The 21,935-nt window shown below is 37.5% G+C and overlaps 2 protein-coding genes across 4 annotated transcripts in view; both read right to left on the bottom strand.

The window, feature by feature from the left end:
• The window catches only part of LOC106166351 (uncharacterized), a 135,287-nt gene that overhangs the window by 75,062 nt on the left and 38,290 nt on the right, over positions 1-21,935 (bottom strand). The gene's annotated exons all lie outside the window — the stretch shown is intronic.
• On the bottom strand, positions 14,950-21,105 carry LOC106175469 (uncharacterized). 3 transcript variants are annotated; one of them, XM_086994671.1, is made up of 4 exons: positions 21,002-21,105; positions 20,690-20,782; positions 16,107-16,616; positions 14,950-15,575 (listed from the first exon to the last, which is right to left on the bottom strand). In XM_086994671.1, the coding sequence occupies exons 3-4, from the start codon at positions 16,589-16,591 to the stop codon at positions 15,353-15,355; spliced, it is 708 nt and encodes a 235-aa protein (XP_086850797.1). In that variant the 5' UTR covers positions 16,592-16,616; positions 20,690-20,782; positions 21,002-21,105; the 3' UTR covers positions 14,950-15,352. The 3 variants fall into 3 exon arrangements, with proteins under 3 accessions (XP_086850797.1, XP_086850798.1, XP_086850799.1); XM_086994672.1 differs by lacking the exon at positions 21,002-21,105 and having other exon boundaries at positions 20,690-20,986; XM_086994673.1 differs by lacking the exons at positions 20,690-20,782; positions 21,002-21,105 and adding an exon at positions 18,832-19,239.

Here is a 21,935-nt window from a genome sequence, read left to right on the forward strand (position 1 = left end):
AAACACGTACAAACCAAATTCACAATGGTAGGAATTTACTGCTGACATTTGATGCTGTGATCCTGGAGATCTCTCACACAGACCGTCACCACGCGTGACCTTGTAATGAGGTTTAAATATTGTGACCTCCTCTTCAAAACGCAACACTTAGTACTCAAATTCATATTAATTTTTCCCACATTATCTTAGTATGTTATCAACTTGATATATCGAGACATTCGCTTTGACTTACCTGTTTTTGTTCAAAAGCATTTGAAACGACCACGGGTTTGGTTCCACAAGCAATCCTTCCCAGTCTCGAGAAATCTCGAAGAAGAGAGTATTGGAATGACCCTCCCCATCAAATGCTCCTGATTCCACGAAAAATCCTTTGCGGCGTTGCTTCAGAATCTTATCTACCAATTTTGATTGTCCAATTTGATCCCAGTATGTTGCCTTTGGGTTGGAAAGATTATATGGCAGCTTGGAAGGAGGGAGAATCCATTTCCCTCTTAAGTGTTCTAAAAGGTCTTCATTGAGTGAGTCTATGTTCCCGGTTCCTAGACGTTTGATGAACTCTGTGATTATATTGCACTTGTGTTGGAGTTCCTTTTTAAAATTACTTGAGTGTTTAGAGAAAAGATTCGGTTCAATTTCCCAAACGTGGCGAAAAATAAGCCATGAAATACAAAGCACTAAAAATATAACGACTAGAACTACAGTCCTCCGTTTGTTCGTCGCCATCATGTTTGTTTATTTATTTATTTTTCTTAAATCTTTCTTATTTGGTCACCTGAAACTAGATCAAAACAGTTAGGAGCTAGCTGTTCCAATACTATGTCTGACTCGTGGACTAGAGAGCAAATAAAAAGTCCAGGACTGTCGGGCAGGTGGTAGGGGTATAATATTTAAAATGGAGGAGTTGAACCTGATACTGTAGCCTTGCCCAGAAACATAATAAAAAAGTCATTGATCAATCCATTTGCATTTTTGGAAGCCCTCTGAATAACAGGTTATGTAGATGATAATAATAATAATAATAATAATAATAATAATAATAATATTAATAATAATAATGAAACAAGAAAAAGTGGTTAAACAATTAAAAGTGACAGTTCTTTAGTGGGATACATGGTTAGTGAGATTATTAGTTTACCCCTCCTTTATTCTGAGAAGCCCCTTCATTAAAGGCAGACAGAATAATTTCTCTTATTCTCAATATTATAACTGCATTACAGAAGTGTTTCCGGATGTTCGTATAGCCTACACAACTCTGAACAAATTCCATTAGTTTTATGATAGACGAGCAGGGAATTAGTATTGAATTGTAGTCAAGTAGTACCTACCTTTTGTCTTCTGTAGAGTCGTGCTCCCATCTGTATCATCTACACCTAGTCATCCACTGTTTTATATGTTATCTTGCTGAAGGCGAACAGCATGTTTAATGCAAAACCTGCTTTAGGACAGAAAAGGATAACTGATGTCAGCCCTTAAAATCCCATTTGCATACAATCGTCACAAACTTTATATGCTGAAGTCATTAATTTTTTTATTTGTGGTAGTCCCTTCTGCATCATCTATATCTTGGCATACAATATTTTATATCACAAATGAAAATTATCAAACGCAAGCCGAAAAACTTTCATACCGCCATAAAAGTTTTAGCATCCTGCTTTGACTGGTTTCCCACACCTAGATCGATCTAACAGGATCGATCCATCTCCACGGGGTTTCTCGCTAAATTGCTTTCAGCTTAAGTGGCTTCAGTAGGCGGGACAGAGATCTAAGCCACTTAATTTGACTGCAATTTAGGGAGAATCCCCTTGGAGATAGAACCATCCACAGTTAGTCCGATAGGGTCTGGAAATGGTCCCTATATCGCTTCCCGCTTTATTCATTGTTGTTTATGTTAGTGTCCATGTCTTTGGGCTGTATAATAGAGTTGGCCATATGTAACACTTTAAATTAATATACAAACTTAGACTCCCGGGGTATACAGAACGTGTAAATTATGTTAGTTGAAAGATATTGGGGATGAACACCACTTCATTCTCAAAATTCCATACTACAGCACAAGTAGGCAGAGAAACGTTTGAGAGTATTGCCATAAAAATCAAGGGTCTTTTAACTATTGGAATTATAATAGTTTAACAATGCTTATCAATAAAATGTTTCGGAAAACGTGTATCTGGATTTAGATTATTGTCAATGTGGAAAAAAATGTTCATTAGCTTGGTGGTTAGATGAAAAAGGTAGATGAATATATTAAACATAACCTGGAATGTTGGCATACCGTTGTCTTACGACCAACCTGGGCTCCGTATCTCGAAAGGTTCGCTATGTTCACGTGCGCAAGTGTCTCGATTCCGTGGCCCCGTATCTCGAAATACAACCAGTTATGGAATCGAGACACTTGCGCACGTACGCAACATAGCGAACCTTTCGAGATTTGGAGCCCTGGGCTCCGTATCTCGAAAGGTTCGCTATGTTGCGTACGTGTGTTAGTGTCTCGATTCCATAACCGATTCTATTTCGAGATACGGTTATGGAATCGGTTATGGAATCGAGACACTAACAGGCGTGCATAACCGATTCTATTTCGAGATACGGGACATGGAATCGAGACACTTGCGTACGTGCGCAACATAGCGAACCTTTCGAGATACGGAGCCCTGGACGTAGGCCATCATCAGACTGATGGGCAGATGTTGACACTCACTGACTGCTAGGTGGTATAGCGGCCAGGTCCCTCTTATAAATGTCAGGTAGATCGACACCCCGTCCCTATACATGGGTGGCTGTTATATGTAACGGCTGCTGTTTATAGTCTCTTCTATCTTCCATGGGATATCAAGGACTCAGATTCAAGGATCTTGGTGGATTCCATTCAATTTGACAGGAATGGTAGTCCTATAGAGATGGGGTCCCATATGATTAGTACAGATTAGCGTTAGTTGAAGTATTGGGTTTAGACTACGGGACTAATGTAAACTGTACAAAGTAATGGGAAACCGACTTCATTCCTGTCACACCGGTGTCTATTACATGTTCAGAAATGGCAGTCACTGGTCTCCTGTATCCATCAACCCTGGTTTTGAACTGTCTACCCGTCTCACTTATGTAAAAGGGATTGCAATAATGGCATTTGATGTTTTACATTTCCCCACAACGTTGTTCTCGAGGGGTGAAGCTAGTCCTTTGGTGCCACTAGGTGTTGTTTTACTGTGCACTGGGGTATAAAGGCCTTTGACACATTGCTTGTACTTATAGATCCTGCAGACTTTCTCTGAAATTCCTTTACAGTAAGTGGGAATCACTAGCTGTTTTTTTTTTCTGACTGTATCTGTTGGCTCACATTTGGTCTCTACTGTCCCGTTCTGATGCGGCTGTAATTTAAATGCCCCAGATGGGTAGCCACACACATTGCAGATTGAAAATCTCTATCGGTAGATTACATCCTAGAGACTGTCACATTATTTACTGCAATTTTAAAACAGTTGCACTGGTTAAATTTTTAGTTTTTACGCATGCTGAATTTTTAAAAATCTATCTCTTTCATATGTACATATCTGATAAAAGATTATACATTGTATGTGTGTGTGTTAAAATAATTTATTAGGAGGATTATTGTTTTTTTTCCCTTGCATTTATTTTGGCGATGCCTTGTTATTGCCTAACTGTATTTTTTTAATCTCCATTCAAATTTGTTGAATGGCTTTGTTAGCTAAAAATGCACCTCCCTTGTAGAAACTACAAACCCAGCATAAACATATTTTTAAAGAAAGTTATTGAATGTTTTTATATTGTATTTTAGGGACATTCACATTATACTTGCCTAATTGTAGGTTTGCTTCTTCAAATTTACAAGGGAATTAAGCTCCATCTGATAAAAGCAAATTTGAGTTTGAAAATCATCAAGATTGGCCATTTTCTCGAAAGGGAAGGTGCATTTTTGGAGTTTTGCAAATCATTTAGAGTGGATAACTGCAAATAATCATAAATGCCAGGAATATGGGGAAAAAACATTGGAGTCATAAAGATTTTGAAAAAAAAAATATATTTTGAAAACTGGATACGATGGTATTGACACTGAGCGACATAAAAAAAGTTAAAAAATGTGGCACCCAAGTTTTTAATGTAAAACATTTCCAAAAACATATATTCTGATAGAATCACAATTCCGGCTGAACGCTACATTCAAGATACATTTACGACCCAGTTTATTAGTATCGTGTTCAGTGACAATAAAAAAAAATGTACAAGCACATAGTTATATTTCTTTTTACATATTTCTGATCGCTTTGTCATTGTGGTATGTCATTTCTAGCAAACATTTAACAGTATCATGCACGTTGTATCACGTGAACACTAAACAGAACAGTTTTATATGTGACATATTTATGATATTGCTTTTTCATTGTGGTACGTCCTTTCTGACAAACACTATATCTTGGCTCCCTAGTATAGTCCCTTCCCTATAGAGTCCTGTATTTTTGAAGATCTCCCTAATTGCTTTCTCACGTTTTGGCGTATCAGGACCTCCGCCGTGAACTGCGTACTCTATCGTCCACACGTCCACGGTGACGTGTTGCCATGGAAACGATTTGAGGATTTCTATTTCGGCACCCTCTACGTCCAAGGTAAAGTAGTCTACGTGATTCCGGCCGATGGTGGCCAGGAGAGAGCGAATGGGAAAACATTGTGTGCGACTTTTTCCTTCAATGGCGTTTTGTTCGCCTTTAGAAATAGCGTAGCTTTTTTCGGCCATTCCTCCTATCTCATGGGCGAACGTAAAATCAACCATTGCGGGACTGTGGCCCGTTGCCAAGCACGTATTAGCAACATAGGTTTTCCTATAAAGAAAAAAAAATAGAAATACACACCTAATCTATGAAGGTGTGAGCAGCTTCATGTACATGCCAAATTCATAACGTCATCAAGAATAAAAGAGGCCATTCTTGAACGGGTTCAACAACAAGCAAGGTGGCCTGAGATAGAAGCTACCATATCTTGGGAACATTCCGCGCATACTGTTACCACGTGGCGGCTTTGTAATAAGGTCCAGGCCCGTAGCCAGCAATTTCAAAGCGGGGGTTCTCTTCTGAAAAAAGTGGACCTTTTAGCATGAAACCTTCATTTACCTAGATAAAATTTTACCCAACCTTTTCCCAACCCCCAAACTCCCTCTGGCTACGGGGGGCAAGAAGGCCTTGTGGTGAGGTCGAAATGTTGTGACCTTTGCTTCAGAACGTGAGATCTAGTACAAGACCAAATTTCATTTCCAACAGTATATTTGCATGTAAACAACTTGATAGAACAAAACATTTGTTTGACTTATACCTGTTTTTGTTCAAAAGAGCTTGAAAAGACCACGGGTTTGGCTCAACAAGCAATCCTTCCCATTCTCGTGAAATCTCGAAGAAGAGAGAATTGGAATGAGCCTCTCCATCATATGCTCCTGATTCCACGAAGAATCCTTTGCGACGTTGCTTCAGAATTTTATCTACCAATTTTGATTGTCCAATTTGATCCCAGTATTTTGCCTTTGGGTTGGAAAGATTATATGGCAGCTTGGAAGGAGGGAGAATCCATTTCCCTCTTAAGTGTTCTAAAAGGTCTTCATTGACGGCGTCTATGTTCCCGGTGCCCAGACGTTTGATGAACTCCGTGGTTATGGTGCACTTTTGTTTAAGTTCCTTTTTAGAATTACTCGAGTGTTTAGAGAAAAGATTTGGTTTTAATTCCCTAACATGGCGAAAAATGAGCGATGAAATTAAAAACACTATAAAGATAACGACGAGAACTATGGTCCTTCGTTGATACATTGCCATCATGTTTGTTAAGTTATTTATCTTTTATATTTCTTCTTTCGTCACCTGCAACTATATCAAAATAGTTAGGAGTTAGCTGTTCCAACAGGGATTTTTAAAATGGAGGAGTTGGATCAGATACTGTAGCTTGCTCCTGTATCTCGAGAACTTATTGTGTTGTATTGTGCCGTGTAACGTGAAGCAGAGTCCCCCATGACAGATACTCCGCTTTCCATTGATTTTACGTGTAAGCTTCACTTAAGATTTTGATTCACTAAGGCTAGGCTAACCCTAGACATTATTACTATATGGATGGCGGTCTTTCTTTTACATGGATCCTCAGTTCCGTTACACCAGAATCTGTTGTAAACAATTCGTAAACAATTTATTCAACCTGCCAGTGGGCATTTAAAAGTGCTACATCTAAAGGAAATTAAAAATAGGTAACCTGATTTTCTGTGATGCTTTAGACACTAAACTGCAGTAAAAACATTACATGTCAGTTTTAATCTGATAAACAATACCACTATATCAAGTTTTACAAAATAAAAATAAAGTCATTGGTCAATCCATTTCCATTTCATATGATATGATTCTTAGGGAGCTCTCTGAATAACAGGTTATGTACTGTAGATAATAATAATAATAATAATAATAATAATAATAATAATAATAATAATAATAATAATGAAGATGAAACAAGAAAAAGTGGTTAAACAATTAAAAGTGACAGTTCTTTTAAAGGACACATGGTTAGTGAGATTATCAGTTTACCCCTCCTTTATTTTGAGAAGCCCCTTCATTTAAGGTAGACAGAATAATTTCTCTTATTCTCAATATAATAACTGCATTACACAAGTCTTTCCCGGATGCTCTTATAGCCTAAACAAATTCCATAGTTTTATTCCATTTTATTCCATTAGTATTGAATTGTAGTCAAGTAGTACCTACCTTTTGTCTTCTGTAGGGCCGTGTTCCCAATTGTATCACCCACACCTAGTCAGCCACTGTTCTATATGATGCAATCTTGCTGAAGGCGAACAGCGTGTTTAATGCAAAACCTGCGCTAGGACAGAGGATCACTGATGTCAGCCCTTAAAATCCCATTTGCATACAATCGTCACAAACTTTATATGCTGAAGTCATTAATTTTTTTTATTTGTGGTAGTCCCTCTTACATCATCTATATCTAGTCCTACACTATTTTATATCACAAATGAAAATTATCAAACGGAAGCCGTAAAACTTTCAGACCGCCATAAAAGTTTTAGCATCCTGCTTTGACTGGTTTTCTACACTTAGATCGATCTAACAGGATCGATCCATCTCCACGGGTTTCCCCTTTAATTGCTTTCAGCTTAAGTGGCTTCAGTAAGCGTGACAGAGATCTAAGCCACTTAATTTGATTGCAATTTAGGGAGAATCCCCTTGGAGATAGATCGATCCACAGTTAGTCCGATAGGGTCTGGAAATGGTCCCTATATCGCTTCCCGCTTTATTCATTGTTGTTAATGTTAGTGTCCATGTCTTTGGGCTGTATAATAGAGTTGGCCATATGTAACACTTTAAATTAATATGCAACATTAGACTATCGAGGTATATAGAACGTGTAAATTATGTTAGTTGAAAGATATTGGGGATGAACACACTCCATTCTGAAAATTCCATACTACAGCACACGTAGTCAGAGAAACGTTTGAGAGTATTGTCATAAAAAATCAAGGGTCTTTTAACTATTGAAATTATAATAGTTTAACAATACTTATCAATAAAATGTTTTGGAAAACGTGTATCTGGATTAAGATAATTGTCCATGAGGGAAAATGTTCATTAGCTTGGTGGTTAGATCAAAAAGGTAGATGAATATATTTACCACAACCTGGAATGTTGACATAACGTCATCTTACGACCAACCTGGACGTAGGCCATCATCAGACTGATGTGGGCAGATGTTGACACTCACTGACTGCTAGGTGGTATAGCGGCTAGGTCCCTCTTATAAATGTCAGGTAGATCGACACCCCGTCCCTTTTCATAGGTGACTGTTACATGTAACGGCTGCTGTTTATAGTCTCTTCTATCTTCCATGGGATATCAAGGACTCAGATTCAAGGATCTTGGTGGATTCCATTCAATTTGACAGGAATGGTAGTCCTATAGAGATGGGGTCCCATATGATAAGTACAGATTAGCGTTAGTTGAGGTATTGGGTTTAGACTACGGGACTAATGTAAACTGTACAAAGTAATGGGAAACCGACTTCATTCCTGTCACACCGGTGTCTATTACATGTTCAGAAATGGCAGTCACTGGTCTCCTGTATCCATTAACCCTGGTTTTGAACTGTCTACCCGTCTCACTTATGTAAAAGGGATTGCAATAATGATTGCATTTGATGTTTTACATGTCCCCACAACGTTGTTCTCGAGGGGTGAAGCTAGTCCTTTGGTGCCACTAGGTGTTGTTTTACTGTGCACTGGGGTATAAAGGCCTTTGACACATTGCTTGTACTTATAGATCCTGCAGACTTTCTCTGAAATTCCTTTACAGTAAGTGGGAATCACTAGCTGTTTTTTCTGACTGTATCTGTTGGCTCACATTTGGTCTCTACTGTCCTGTTCTGATGCGGCTGTAATTTAAATGCCCCAGATGGGTAGCCACACACATTGCAGATTGAAAATCTCTATCGGTAGATTACAGCCTAGAGACTGTCACATTATATACTGCAATTTTAAAACAGTTGCACTGGTTAAAATTTTAGTTTTTACGCATGCTGAATCTTTCAAAAATCTATCTCTTTCCTATGTACATATCTGATAAACATTATACATTGTATGTGTGTGTGTTAAAATAATTTATTAGGAGGATTATTGTTTTTTTTCCCCTTGCATTTATTTTGGCGATGCCTTGTAATTGCCTAACTGTATTTTTTTTTATCTCCATTCAAATTTGTTGAATGGCTTTGTTAGCTAAAAATGCACCTCCCTTGTAGAAACTACAAACCAAGCATAAACATATTTTTAAAGAAAGTTATTGAATGTTTTTATATTGTATTTTAGGGACATTCACATTATACTTGCCTAATTGTAGGTTTGCTTCTTCAAATTTACAAGGGAATTAAGCTCCATCTGATAAAAGCAAATTTGAGTTTGAAAATCATCAAGATTGGCCATTTTCTCGAAAGGGAAGGTGCATTTTTTGAGTTTTGCAAATCATTTAGAGTGGATAACTGCAAATAATCATAAATGCCAGGAATATTGGGAAAAAACATTGGAGTCATAAAGATTTTGAAAAAAAAAAATTTGAAAACTGGATACGATGGTATTGACACTGAGCGACATAAAAAAGTTAAAAAATGTGGCACCCCAGTTTTTAATTTAAAACATGTCCAAAAACATATATTCTGATAGAATAACAATTCCGGCTGAACGCTACATTCAAGATACATTTACGACCCAGTTTATTAGTATCGTGTTCAGTGACAATAAAAAAAATGTACAAGCACATAGTTGTATTTCTTTTTACATATTTCTGATCGCTTTGTCATTGTGGTATGCCCTTTCTAGCAAACATTTAACAGTATCATTCACGTTGTATCACATGAACACTAAACAGAACAGTTTTATATGTGACATATTTATGATATTGCTTTTTCATTGTGGTAAGTCCTTTCTGACAAACACTATATCTTGGCTCCCTAGTATAGTCCCTTCCCTATAGAGTCCTGTATTTTTGAAGATCTCCCTAATTGCTTTCTCACGTTTTGGCGTATCAGGACCTCCGCCGTGAACTGCGTACTCTATCGTCCACACGTCCACGGTGACGTGTTGCCATGGAAACGATTTGAGGATTTCTATTTCGGCACCTTCTACGTCCAAGGTAAAGTAGTCTACGTGATTCCGGCCGATGGCGGCCAGGAGAGAGCGAATGGGAAAACATTGTATGCGACTTTTTCCTTCAATGGCGTTTTGTTCGCCTTTAGAAATAGCGTAGCTTTTTTCGGCCATTCCTCCTATCTCATGAGCGAACGTAAAATCAACCATTGCGGGACTGTGGCCCGTTGCCAAGCACGTATTAGCAACATAGGTTTTCCTATAAAGAAAAAAAAATAGAAATACACACCTAATCTATGAAGGTGTGAGCAGCTTCATGTACATGCCAAATTCATAACGTCATCAAGAATAAAAGAGGCCATTCTTGAACGGGTTCAACAACAAGCAAGGTGGCCTGAGATAGAAGCTACCATATCTGTTACCATATCTGTTACCACGTGGCGGCTTCGTAATAAGGTCCAGGCCCGTAGCAAGCAATTTCAAAGCGGGGGTTCTCTTCTGAAAAAAGTGGACCTTTTAGCATGAAACCTTCATTTACCTAGAAAAAATTTTACCCAACCTTTTCCCAACCCCCAAACTCCCTCTGGCTACGGGGGGCAAGAAGGCCTTGTGGTGAGGTCGAAATGTTGTGACCTTTGCTTCAGAACGTGAGATTTAGTACAAGACCAAATTTCATTTCCAACAGTATATTTGCATGTAAACAACTTGATAGAACAAAACATTTGTTTGACTTATACCTGTTTTTGTTCAAAAGAGCTTGAAAAGACCACGGGTTTGGCTCCACAAGCAATCCTTCCCATTCTCGTGAAATCTCGAAGAAGAGAGAATTGGAATGAGCCTCTCCATCATATGCTCCTGATTCCACGAAGAATCCTTTGCGACGTTGCTTTAGAATCTTATCTACCAATTTTGATTGTCCAATTTGATCCCAGTATTTTTCCTTTGGGTTGGAAAGATTATATGGCAGTTTGGAAGGAGGGAGAATCCATTTCCCTCTTAAGTGTTCTAAAAGGTCTTCATTGACGGCGTCTATGTTCCCGGTGCCCAGACGTGTGATGAACTCCGTGGTTATGGTGCACTTTTGTTTAAGTTCCTTTTTAGAATTACTCGAGTGTTTAGAGAAAAGATTTGGTTTTAATTCCCTAACATGGCGAAAAATGAGCGATGAAATTAAAAACACTATAAAGATAACGACGAGAACTATGGTCCTTCGTTGATACATTGCCATCATGTTTGTTAAGTTATTTATCTTTTATATTTCTTCTTTCGTCACCTGCAACTAGATCAAAATAGTTAGGAGTTAGCTGTTCCAACAAGGATTTTTAAAATGGAGGAGTTGGATCAGATACTGTAGCTTGCTCATGTATCTCGAGAACTTATTGTGTTGTATTGTGCGGTGTAACGTGACGCAGAGTCCCCCATGACAGATACTCCGCTTTCCATTGATTTTACGTGTAAGCTTCACTTAAGATTTTGATTCACTAAGGCTAGGCTAACCCTAGACATTATTACTATATGGAGGGCGGTCTTTCTTTTACATGGATCCTCAGTTCCGTTACACCAGAATCTGTTGTAAACAATTCGTAAACAATTTATTCAACCTGCCAGTGGGCATTTAAAAGTGCTACATCTAAAGGAAATTAAAAATAGGTAACCTGATTTTCTGTGATGCTTTAGACACTAAACTGCAGTAAAAACATTACATGTCAGTTTTAATCTGATAAACAATACCACTATATCAAGTTTTACAAAATAAAAATAAAGTCATTGGTCAATCCATTTCCATTTCATATGATTCTTAGGGAGCTCTCTGAATAACAGGTTATGTACTGTAGATAATAATAATAATAATAATAATAATAATAATGAAGATGAAACAAGAAAAAGTGGTTAAACAATTAAAAGTGACAGTTCTTTTAAAGGACACATGGTTAGTGAGATTATCAGTTTACCCCTCCTTTATTTTGAGAAGCCCCTTCATTTAATGCAGACAGAATAATTTCTCTTATTCTCAATATAATAACTGCATTACACAAGTCTTTCCCGGATGCTCTTATAGCCTAAACAAATTCCATAGTTTTATGATAGACGAGCAAGGTATTAGTATTGAATTGTAGTCAAGTAGTACCTACCTTTTGTCTTCTGTAGAGCCGTGTTCCCAATTGTATCACCTACACCTAGTCAGCCACTGTTCTATATGATGCAATCTTGCTGAAGGCGAACAGCATGTTTAATGCAAAACCTGCGCTAGGACAGAGGATCACTGATGTCAGCCCTTAAAATCCCATTTGCATACAATCGTCACAAACTTTATATGCTGAAGTCATTAATTTATTAATGGTGGGAATCCCTTCTGCATCATCTATATCTTGGCATACAATATTTTATATCACAAATGACAATTATCAAACGGAAGCCGAAAAACTTTCATACCGCCATAAAAGTTTTAGCATCCTGCTTTGACTGGTTTCCCACACCTAGATCGATCTAAGAGGATCGATCCATCTCCACGGGTTTCCCCTTAAATTGCTTTCAGCTTAAGTGGCTTCAGTAGGCGTGACAGAGATCTAAGCCATTTAATTTGATTACAATTTGTTGTAGTCCCTCTTACATCATCTACACTATTTTATATCACAAATGAAAATTATCAAACGGAAGCCGAAAAACTTTCATACCGCCATAAAAGTTTTAGCATCCTGCTTTGACTGGTTTCCCACACCTAGATCGATCTAACAGGATCGATCCATCTCCACAGGGTTTCTCGCTCAATTGCTTTCAGCTTAAGTGGCTTCAGTAGGCGTGACAGAGATCTAAGCCACTTAATTTGATTGCAATTTAGCGAGAATCCCCTTGGAGATAGATCGATCCACAGTTAGTCAGATAGGGTCTGGAAATGGTCCCTACATCGCTTCCCGCTTTAATCATTGTTGTTTATGTTAGTGTCCATGTCTTTGGGCTGTATAATAGAGTTGGCCATATGTAACACTTTAAATTAATATGCAAACTTAGACAACCGGGGTTTATAGAACGTGTAAATTATGTTAGTTGAAAGATATTGGGGATGAACACCACTTCATTCTCAAAATTCCATACTACAGCACACGTAGTCAGAGAAACGTTTGAGAGTATTGCCATAAAAAATCAAGGGTCTTTTAACTATTGAAATTATAATAGTTTAACAATACTTATCAATAAAATGTTTTGGAAAACGTGTTTCTGGATTAAGATAATTGTCATGAGGGAAAATGTTCATTAGCTTGGTGGTTAGATCAAAAAGGTAGATGAATATATTAAACACAACCTGGAATGTTGGCATACCGATATCTTACGATCAACCTGGACGTAGGCCATCATCAGACTGATGTGAGAAGATGTTGACACTCACTGACTGCTAGGTGGTATAGCGGCCATGCCCCTCTTATAATTGTCAGGTAGATCGACTCCCCGTCCCTATTCATGGGTGGCTGGTACATGTACAGGCCTGCCCAACTACCAGACTCGGCACCTAAGGATCCTGAATTAACCGGTATATCGGACCACACTACCCGTTTTCAAGGTGTGTGTCAGATCGCATTTCGGAGTATCATACCCCAGAACAAATTTTGTAGCACGACTGCGGGCTCATCCACGCTCGGCTGAACAACCTTAAACTGTACTCTTACTTTAGAGTACTCTATTTTATTGTCTCTATGAGGGTATATGGGGACTTTAGCCCATTCGGTTTGAATGTTTTAACCACTTTTGATAAGGCTTTTTTTTTGCATTGTATTAGATTAATGTGGCAGTCTAAGGTTCATCTAGGTGGCTTTCAAATTTATGCACCCGGTTTTAAAATCATATAACGATTTTACGACAATCCTTTACTATCCAATCAAGGTGACACCCGATCATTGGTTCATCCTGTCGGTGTTCTGGCTGATACTCCGAAATGCGTTCTGACACACACCTTGAAAACGTGTAGTGTGGTCCGATATACCGGTTTATTCAGGATCCTTATGTGCCGAGCCTGGTAGTTGGGTAGGCCTGATGTAACGGCTGCTGTTTATAGTCTCTGCTATCTTCCATGGGATGTCGATTGACTCAAAGTAATAGCAAACGGGCTTCCATTCCTGTCACACCGGTGTCTATTACATGTTCATAAATTGCAGTCACTGATCTCCTGTATTCATTAACCCTGGTTTTGAACTGTCTACCTGTGTCACTTATGTAAAAGGAATCATGGAATTTGGTGTTTTATATGTCCCCACAACGTTGTTCTCGAGGGGTGTAGCTAGTTCTTTGGTGCCCCTAGGTGTTGTTTTAATGAGCACTGGGGTATAAAGGCCTTTTGACACAATGCTTGTACTTGTAGATTATGCAGGTTTTCTCTGGAATTCCTTTACAGTAAGTGGGAATCACTAGCTAATTTTTCTGATTGTATCTGTTGGCTCACATTTTGTTTCTACTGTCCTGTCCTGATGCGGTTTTCATTTAAAAGCCCCAGATGGGTAGCCACACACATTGCAAATTGAAAACACCCACCGGTAGATTACAGCCTAGAGACTGTCACATTATAAACGGCAATTTTATAACATTTGCACTTGTTAAAATTTTAGTATTTACACATGCTGAATTTAAAAAAAAATCTATCTTTCATATGTACAGATCTGATAAAACATTTTAAATTGTACGTGTGTGTGTTAAAATAATTTATTAGGAGGATTATTGTTTTTTTTTTCATTTTTCCTGACATTTATTTGGCGATGTTTGCCTCGTGATTGCCAATCTCCATTCAAATTTGTTAAATGGTTTTGTTACGTAAAAAGCAGCTCACTAGTAGAGACTATAAACCCAGTATAAACATATTTTTTTCACGAAAGTTTTTGAATATTTTTTGTATTGTATTATAGGGACATTCACATTATACTTGCCTAATTGTATCTTTGCTTCTTCAAATTTGCAAGGGAATTAAGCTCCATCTGATAAAAGCAAAATTGAGTTTGAAAATCGTCAAGATCGGTCATTTTCTCGAAAGGGGAGGTGCATTTTTTAGGGTTTTTCAAATTATTTAGAGTAGATAACTGCAGGTTCGTCAGCGAAAGGACCCCCAAAACGCAAATAATCATAAATGCCAGGAACATGGGGAAAATCCTTGGCATCATAAAGATTTTGAAAAATTATTTTGAAAATTGGACACGATGGAATTGACACTGAGTGACATAAAAATTTAAAAAATGTGGCACCCCAGTTTTTAATTAAAAACATGTCCACAAAAGTACTTTTTTTATAAAATCTCAAATCCGGTTGAACACTACGTTTAAGACACGTAAATATACGACCCAGTTTATTCGTATCGTGTTCAGTGAAAATTAAATAATTGTACAAGAACATAGTTGTATATTTTATACATATTCCTGATTGCTTTGTCATTCTGGTATGTCCTCTATGACAAACATTTATCGGTATCATTCATATTGTATCACGTTAACACTAAACAGACCAGTTTTATATGTGACATATTTATGATATTGCTTTTTCATTGTGTTACGTCCTTTCTAACAAACCGTATGTCTTGGGCCTCAAGTATTGTCCCTTCCCTGTAGAGTCCTGTATTTTTAAAGATTTCCCTGATTGCTTTCTCACGTTTTGGAGTATCAGGACCTCCTCCGTGAACTGCGTACTCTATCGTCCACACGTCAACGCTGACGTGTTCCCATGGAAACGACTTAAGGATTTGTATTTCGGCACCCTCTACGTCCAAGGTAAAGTGGTCCACGTGATTCCTACCGATGGCGGCCAGAAGAGAACGAATTGGAAAACACTGTATGCGACTTTTTCTTCAATGGCGTTTTGTTCGCCCTTAGAAATAGCGTAGCTTTTTTCGGCCATTCCTCCTATCTCTTGAGCGAACGTAAAATCAACCATTGCGGGACTGTGGCCTGTTGCCAAGCACGTATTAGCAGCATAAGTTTTCCTATAAAGAAAAAAAAAAAAGAAATACACATTGTCATCTATGAAGGTGTGAGCAGCTTCATGTACACGCCAAATTCATAACAGTCCAAATTTATTGCTTACATTTGCTTTGATCCTCAACGGAGAGGAGGAATGGTTCAGACAAGGAATAAAAGAGGCCATTCCTGAACGGGTTGAACAACAAGCAAGATGGCCGGAGATAGAAACTACCATATCTTGGGAACATTCCGCGCATATTGTTACCACGTGAAGACGGCTTTGTAATAAGGTCCTGGCCCGTAGCAAGCAATTTCAAAGCGGGGGTTCTTTTCTGAAAAAAGTGGACCATGCAACCTTCATTTACCTAAATAAAATTTTACCCAACCTTTTCCCAACCCCCAAACTCCCCCTGGCTACGGGGGCCAAGAAGGCCTTGTGATGAGGTGGAAATGTTGTGACCTTTGCTTCAGAACGTGAGATCTAGTGCAAGACCAAATTCATTTCCAACAGTATATATGTATACTTGATAGAACAAAACATTTGTTTGACTTACCTGTTTTTGTTCAAAAGCACTTGAAAAGACCACGGGTTTGGCTCCACAAGTAATCCTTCCCAGTCTCGTGAAATCTCAAAAAAGAGAGAATTGGAATGAGCCTCTCCATCATATGCTCCTGATTCCACAAAAAATCCTTTGCGGCGTTGCTTCAGAATTTTGTCTACCAATTTTGATTGTCCAATTTGGTCCCAGTATGTTGCCTTTGGTTTGGAAAGATTATAGGGCAGCTTGGAAGGAGGGAGAATCCATTTCCCTCTTAAGTGTTCTGAAAAATCTTCACTGAGGGAGTCTATGTTCCCGGTGCCAAGACGTTTGATGAACTCTGTGGTTATAGAGCACTTTTGTTTAAGTTCCTTTTTAGCATTACTCGAGTGTTTAGAGAAAAGATTCGGTTTAACTTCCCAAACGAGATGAAAAATAAGCGCTGAAAAGCAAAACGCTGCAATGATAAGAACTACGGTCGTCCATTTGTTCATCGCCATCACGTGTCTTTATTTCTTTGGTTACCTGAAAATAGATAAAAATAATTATGGGCGCATTCCCATAGATTTTAGATCGATCTATCCCCGTGGGGAGTCTCACTAGATTACTGTCAGATAATCCGGCTTAAATGTCCGTCCCGCCTACTACAAGCTGTAAGGGGGTAATTAACTTTCGTGCCCGCTTGGCTGACAGCTATTTAGTGTGAACCCCCAGGGATCTAGTTGGATCGATCTTATCTCTGGGAATGGGGTCTAAGAGTTATTCATTCCAATATTGTGGCTACATGTATGGTACTTTGGTATGCGAATAGGAAAATTCAGTCCAACGCATATTTATAAATTCAGCGTATTTATTTACCCTTTATTAGCTTGGTAACACATGAATGTAAAATAGACAATTGCTTGTGAAACCCCTAAGGAATATGTGAATTCATGTAATGTAGGCATTGGAGGCACTGAATGTACAACAATGTTGTGGATGCTCTTTCTATTGTATTTTATACTACGTGCAGCTCTGAGTGGAGGGGGGGGGGGGGTTGTTATCACGTGGTGTTGGAAATTGGGATGCATGCATTCCCTTTATATTAATTAATTTCCATTTCTGTGTATTCAATACTCCGTGAAAAGGTCGAATAACTTTATAATCGTTTTATACAATTTTTTTCTTCCGAAATTAATAAACGTTAGGATGGTTCGTTGGAGGAAACAGTTAAGCAACAAAACTTTTTAAAATTTCAACAACAACAACAAAAACAATAATAATAATAATAATAATAATAATAATAATAATAAATAAATAACAGGAAGTATTAAAGAACCAGTTAATCTGTCTTATCAAATTTACACAACATACCTGTACATGCCGTGGTACTGCCACAACCTATGTTTAGAATTTTATTTTAATGCAATATAATATGTATTATAATATAAAAATAAAATATTTTTTTTTAATATCTTTAAGTTGAATCTTAAACCAAATTCTTACAGCTGTGGCACTGCCACAATCTATGTTAATGGGACCTTGGGGCTGGAGGGTCCATACATTTATGCTTATCAATAGTTACCACCCCTTTTACTACATTTGTACGTGATGCTAAACAGGTGCGCACTCATTATTCTGCAATCTATTAGGCTCTGCAAACACAGACTTTGATCCCTTTAAAATGTATTGAGCACGATGTAAACTGATGGGGTACCTCTACTGAAATGGAGGATAAGCCAGGAAAACCTAAATGAGTGATTAGCTATTAAACGTGACATTTAAAAAACGAGAATCACTGGTAAAATTTCAAGCCAGAAGTGAGTGTGTGTTGCAGTGCACATGACCAAACGTACTGCATACACATATTACATGCATGACTTATTGAGATTATTGAGTGGAACCTTTTCTGAAACTATATCAGGCACAGTGTTAAAGCGAAATTTCTCTGGCATTGAATTTACGTAAACAAACCTGAAAATGCCAAAAAGGTGACAATATTCTCCTCAAAATCTGTTTAAAGGTGTACATGTACATTCTAGAGTTGAAACAAAATTTCAACATGTTTTATCCAAAAGACAGCAGCTTCTGCTAAGGTGTATGGCGCGCATGTGTGTTTTGTTTCATAGAGAGAAACACCCACATGTGTACAAGCATATATCTCCGGATGTTGCACGTGTGACTAATTGTTTTACAGCCATTTTCTGAAACTGTATCTGACACAGTAAGAGTGTGATTTTGACGGCCCATTTTGTAAATACAGGTACCCAGCAACATTCGTTAAAGTTGAATTGTGCATTGAAATAAATTATTCCTGTTTTGTTTTCGATCAATCTCATTTACATCAGATGAAATCCAATTTTTAGACTGAGCTTATTTTTTTCTAGATCCAAACTTAAACTGAATACAACGAAATTTCAGCAGCAATGGATCAGTAAACTTTTAGTCTAATAAATTCTTTTGAATCAGGGTTATTTCCAAGTAAATTGAAGTTAGATCTTTCTAGTCTTTGGGTAGTTCATATGATCATTTTACCAATAAACCTATAAGAAAAAAGTAGTACCAGTGGCGAAACAGGCCTACTGGTTGTGCTTAAATAAGTTGCGCGACAATACGCATTTGTGTTGGGGGTGGTCGGCTCACGTAATCGGCAATACGTAGGCAATGCTAAGTTTTCAGACGGTACCGTCCACAAATGCTACTAAAAGACAGGTGATTTAAAGAGAGGAGTACTTCAAATTTCGACATGCTTACCGCTTACCTTCAAAAGAGAACACTGCTTTTTCGAATTTGGTAGTGAGTGCGCATGCGCAATGGCTTTGTAAACATTTGCCGACATTTATTGAAATACTACTAGTATGTCAGTTTCTTTTATGAAATTGAATGTGACAATTATAAGCTCAAATCTCAGAAGCAAGTATGTATATATGTAAGGCAAATTATTGTATTACACTTTTATCAGACAGTGATATACTTGAGTCACTGTTTATGTCTGCATGGTTTCTAATTTGCCACACGTTTGCAATTGGTGTCATTCTGCTTGGTACCAGATAAATGCGTTTTGATAACCTACGATATCCCATGGTGATTTAGTAACTGATTGCAGCATGTGTGTTTCCGTTCCTTTCTTGTGAGGGGCCTTTTTTTACTACCCTGTGACCCCACATTACATGAAATATACCCTTTAAAATATAACCCCCGGGGGGGGGGGGATCTATAAAACTGCTATGGAGTTTCCCAGGTTCGATGTCTGAAACTCTGCACACAGAAAATAATGAAACGACTCCCTGTTGTAACTTTAACAGAATATATTAAGATTTAGCTCACAATTTTTTATGCTTAACTATGCTCAGCAAAGACATGTCCCGTCATTATGTCGCCTGGGGCAGGAAATTAAGCCTGGTTTGCCTACAAGTAGAAGACATGATGTCAGAATTGTGGGGCGTAAAACTCTTTTAAAGACGATAATTTCGAAAATATGGAGATCCAAAATATCGTTTTCAATGGTTGTCGTGTGACTTAAAATAGGCAATGCATTTTTGTTTGCCTCACTGGCGAATTCAATTTTTGAACTGATGTCACAATGACATCAAAGAGATAAATAAAAGTTATTAAAACACGATTTTAATCCTTATTTTCTTCGTTGATCCATTGCCATCATTCTTGTTTAGTTATTTATCTTTTATATTTCTTCTTTCGTCACCTGGAACTAGATCAAAATAGTTAGGAGTTAGCTGTTCCAACAGGAATATTTAAAACGGATGGGTTGGATCAGATACTGTAGCTTGTTCATGTATTTCGAGAACCTATTGTTTTGTATTGTGCCGTGTAATGTGACGCAGAGTCCCCCACGACAAAGACTCCGCTTCCCATTCATTTGTACATGTAAACTTCACTTTAGATTTTGATCCACTAAGGCTAGGCTAACCCTAGTCATTATTACAATATGGAGGGCGGTCTTTCTTTTATATGGACCCTCAGTTCCGTTACACCAGAATCTGTTGTAAACACTTCGTAAACAATTTATTCAACCTGGCAGTGAGCATTTAAAAGTCCTAAGACGATTCCCTCATGACAGTTACTACCAGAAAACATCTAAAGGGGATTAAAAAAATAGGTAACCTGATTTACTGTGATGCTATTAGACACTAAAACTGCAGTTAAAACATTACAGTGTTTAACTGCAGTTTTAATTACAGTGTTAATCTGATAAATACCACCACTATATCAAGTTTTACATAATAAAAGAATGTCATTGATCAATCCATTTGCATTTTATATGATTGTTAGGGAGCTCTCTGAATAACAGGTTATGTAAATAATAATAATAATAAGAAGAAGAAGAAGAATGAAACAAGAAAAAGTGGCAAAACAATTAAAAGTGACAGTTCTTTAGAGGGATATATGGTTAGTGAGATTTTTACTTTACCCCTCCTTTATTTTGAGAAGCCCCTTCATTAAAGGTAGACAGAATAATTCCCTTATTCTCAATATTATAACTGCATTACACAAGTCTTTCCCGGATACTCTTATAGCCTAAACAACTCTGAACAAATTCCATTAGTTTTATGATAGACGAGCAAGGTATAAGTACGGAATTGTAGTCAAGTAGTACCTACCTTTTATCTTGTGTAGAGTCGTATTCCCAGCTGCATCATTTACACCTAGTCAACCACTGTTTTATATGTTATCTTGCTGAAGGCGAACAAAGCCTGCTTTAGGACAGAAAAAAGCTTTAAGACAGAAAATAATTACTCATGTCAGCCCTTAAAATCCCGTTTTGCATACAATCGTCACAAACTTTGTATGCTGAAGTCGTTAATTTTTTATTTGTGGTGATCCCTTCTGCATCACCCATATCTAGTCATACACTATTTTATATCACAAATGAAAATAATCAAACACAAGCCGAAAAACTTTAAAACCGTTACCTTAGGTTAAGACCAACCAGGACGTAGGCCTTTATCAGACTGATGTAAGCAGATGTTGACCTTATGCTGACCGCTAGGTGGTTTAGCGGTAAAGACCCATCCAGGTTGGCAGTAAGCTAACGGTACGAAAGTTTTTCCGCTTGTGTTTGAATATTTTTATTTATAATACACCTACCAAGCTAATGAACATGTTTTGCTTACCGGTATTTTATATCACGTTATCTTGCCGAAGGCGAACATAAAGCTTCAAACGTAGAACCATGCACATGAGCTATATGATCATCACCATTGGGTGCCATACTAACACTCTCATCAGGTTAATTGTCATGGATCTCCCTGCTTCTCGATCTTGTGCAGTTCCTATGCTATATCTTGGCTATATATTTTTGATTGCTCTGTATTTTATGTTGTGCATCCATGTTGCTCTCGGTCTTCCTTCCCCATTTTCCCATATAACTTCCTTCTTATAACAACCGCTGGAAATGATCTTTTCTTCTAGTATGAGCACAATAAATGAATTTTCTGTTCTTCATAACTATAGTGTTCAAGTAATTACCTTATTTTTAGATTATTTAGTACTTCCTCGGTAATTTTGTGTTCAGTCTATGAAATTTTGGCATCCTTCTATAACGATTCCCGTTTTTTTTTTTTTTTTTTTTTCATTTTTTTGTTAGCGTCCATGTCTTTGGGCTGTATAATAGACTTGACCATACTGTATGTAACATTTTAAACTGATACTCAACCTTAAACTATATAAAACGTGTAAATTATGTAAGTTGAACGATATTAAGAATGAGCCTTTACTTATATATATATATATATATATATATATATATATATATATATATATATATATATATATCAGTCTTGTTTCTTCTTAGATAAACAGAAGTGAAAAGAAGTAAGAAGAAAACGTTTTGATCTTGAAAGTTTT

The sequence above is a fragment of the Lingula anatina genome, chromosome 8 (genome assembly GCF_051362555.1).
Source record: "Lingula anatina isolate TDL-2025a chromosome 8, LinAna3.0, whole genome shotgun sequence".
Taxonomy (NCBI): domain Eukaryota; kingdom Metazoa; phylum Brachiopoda; class Lingulata; order Lingulida; family Lingulidae; genus Lingula; species Lingula anatina.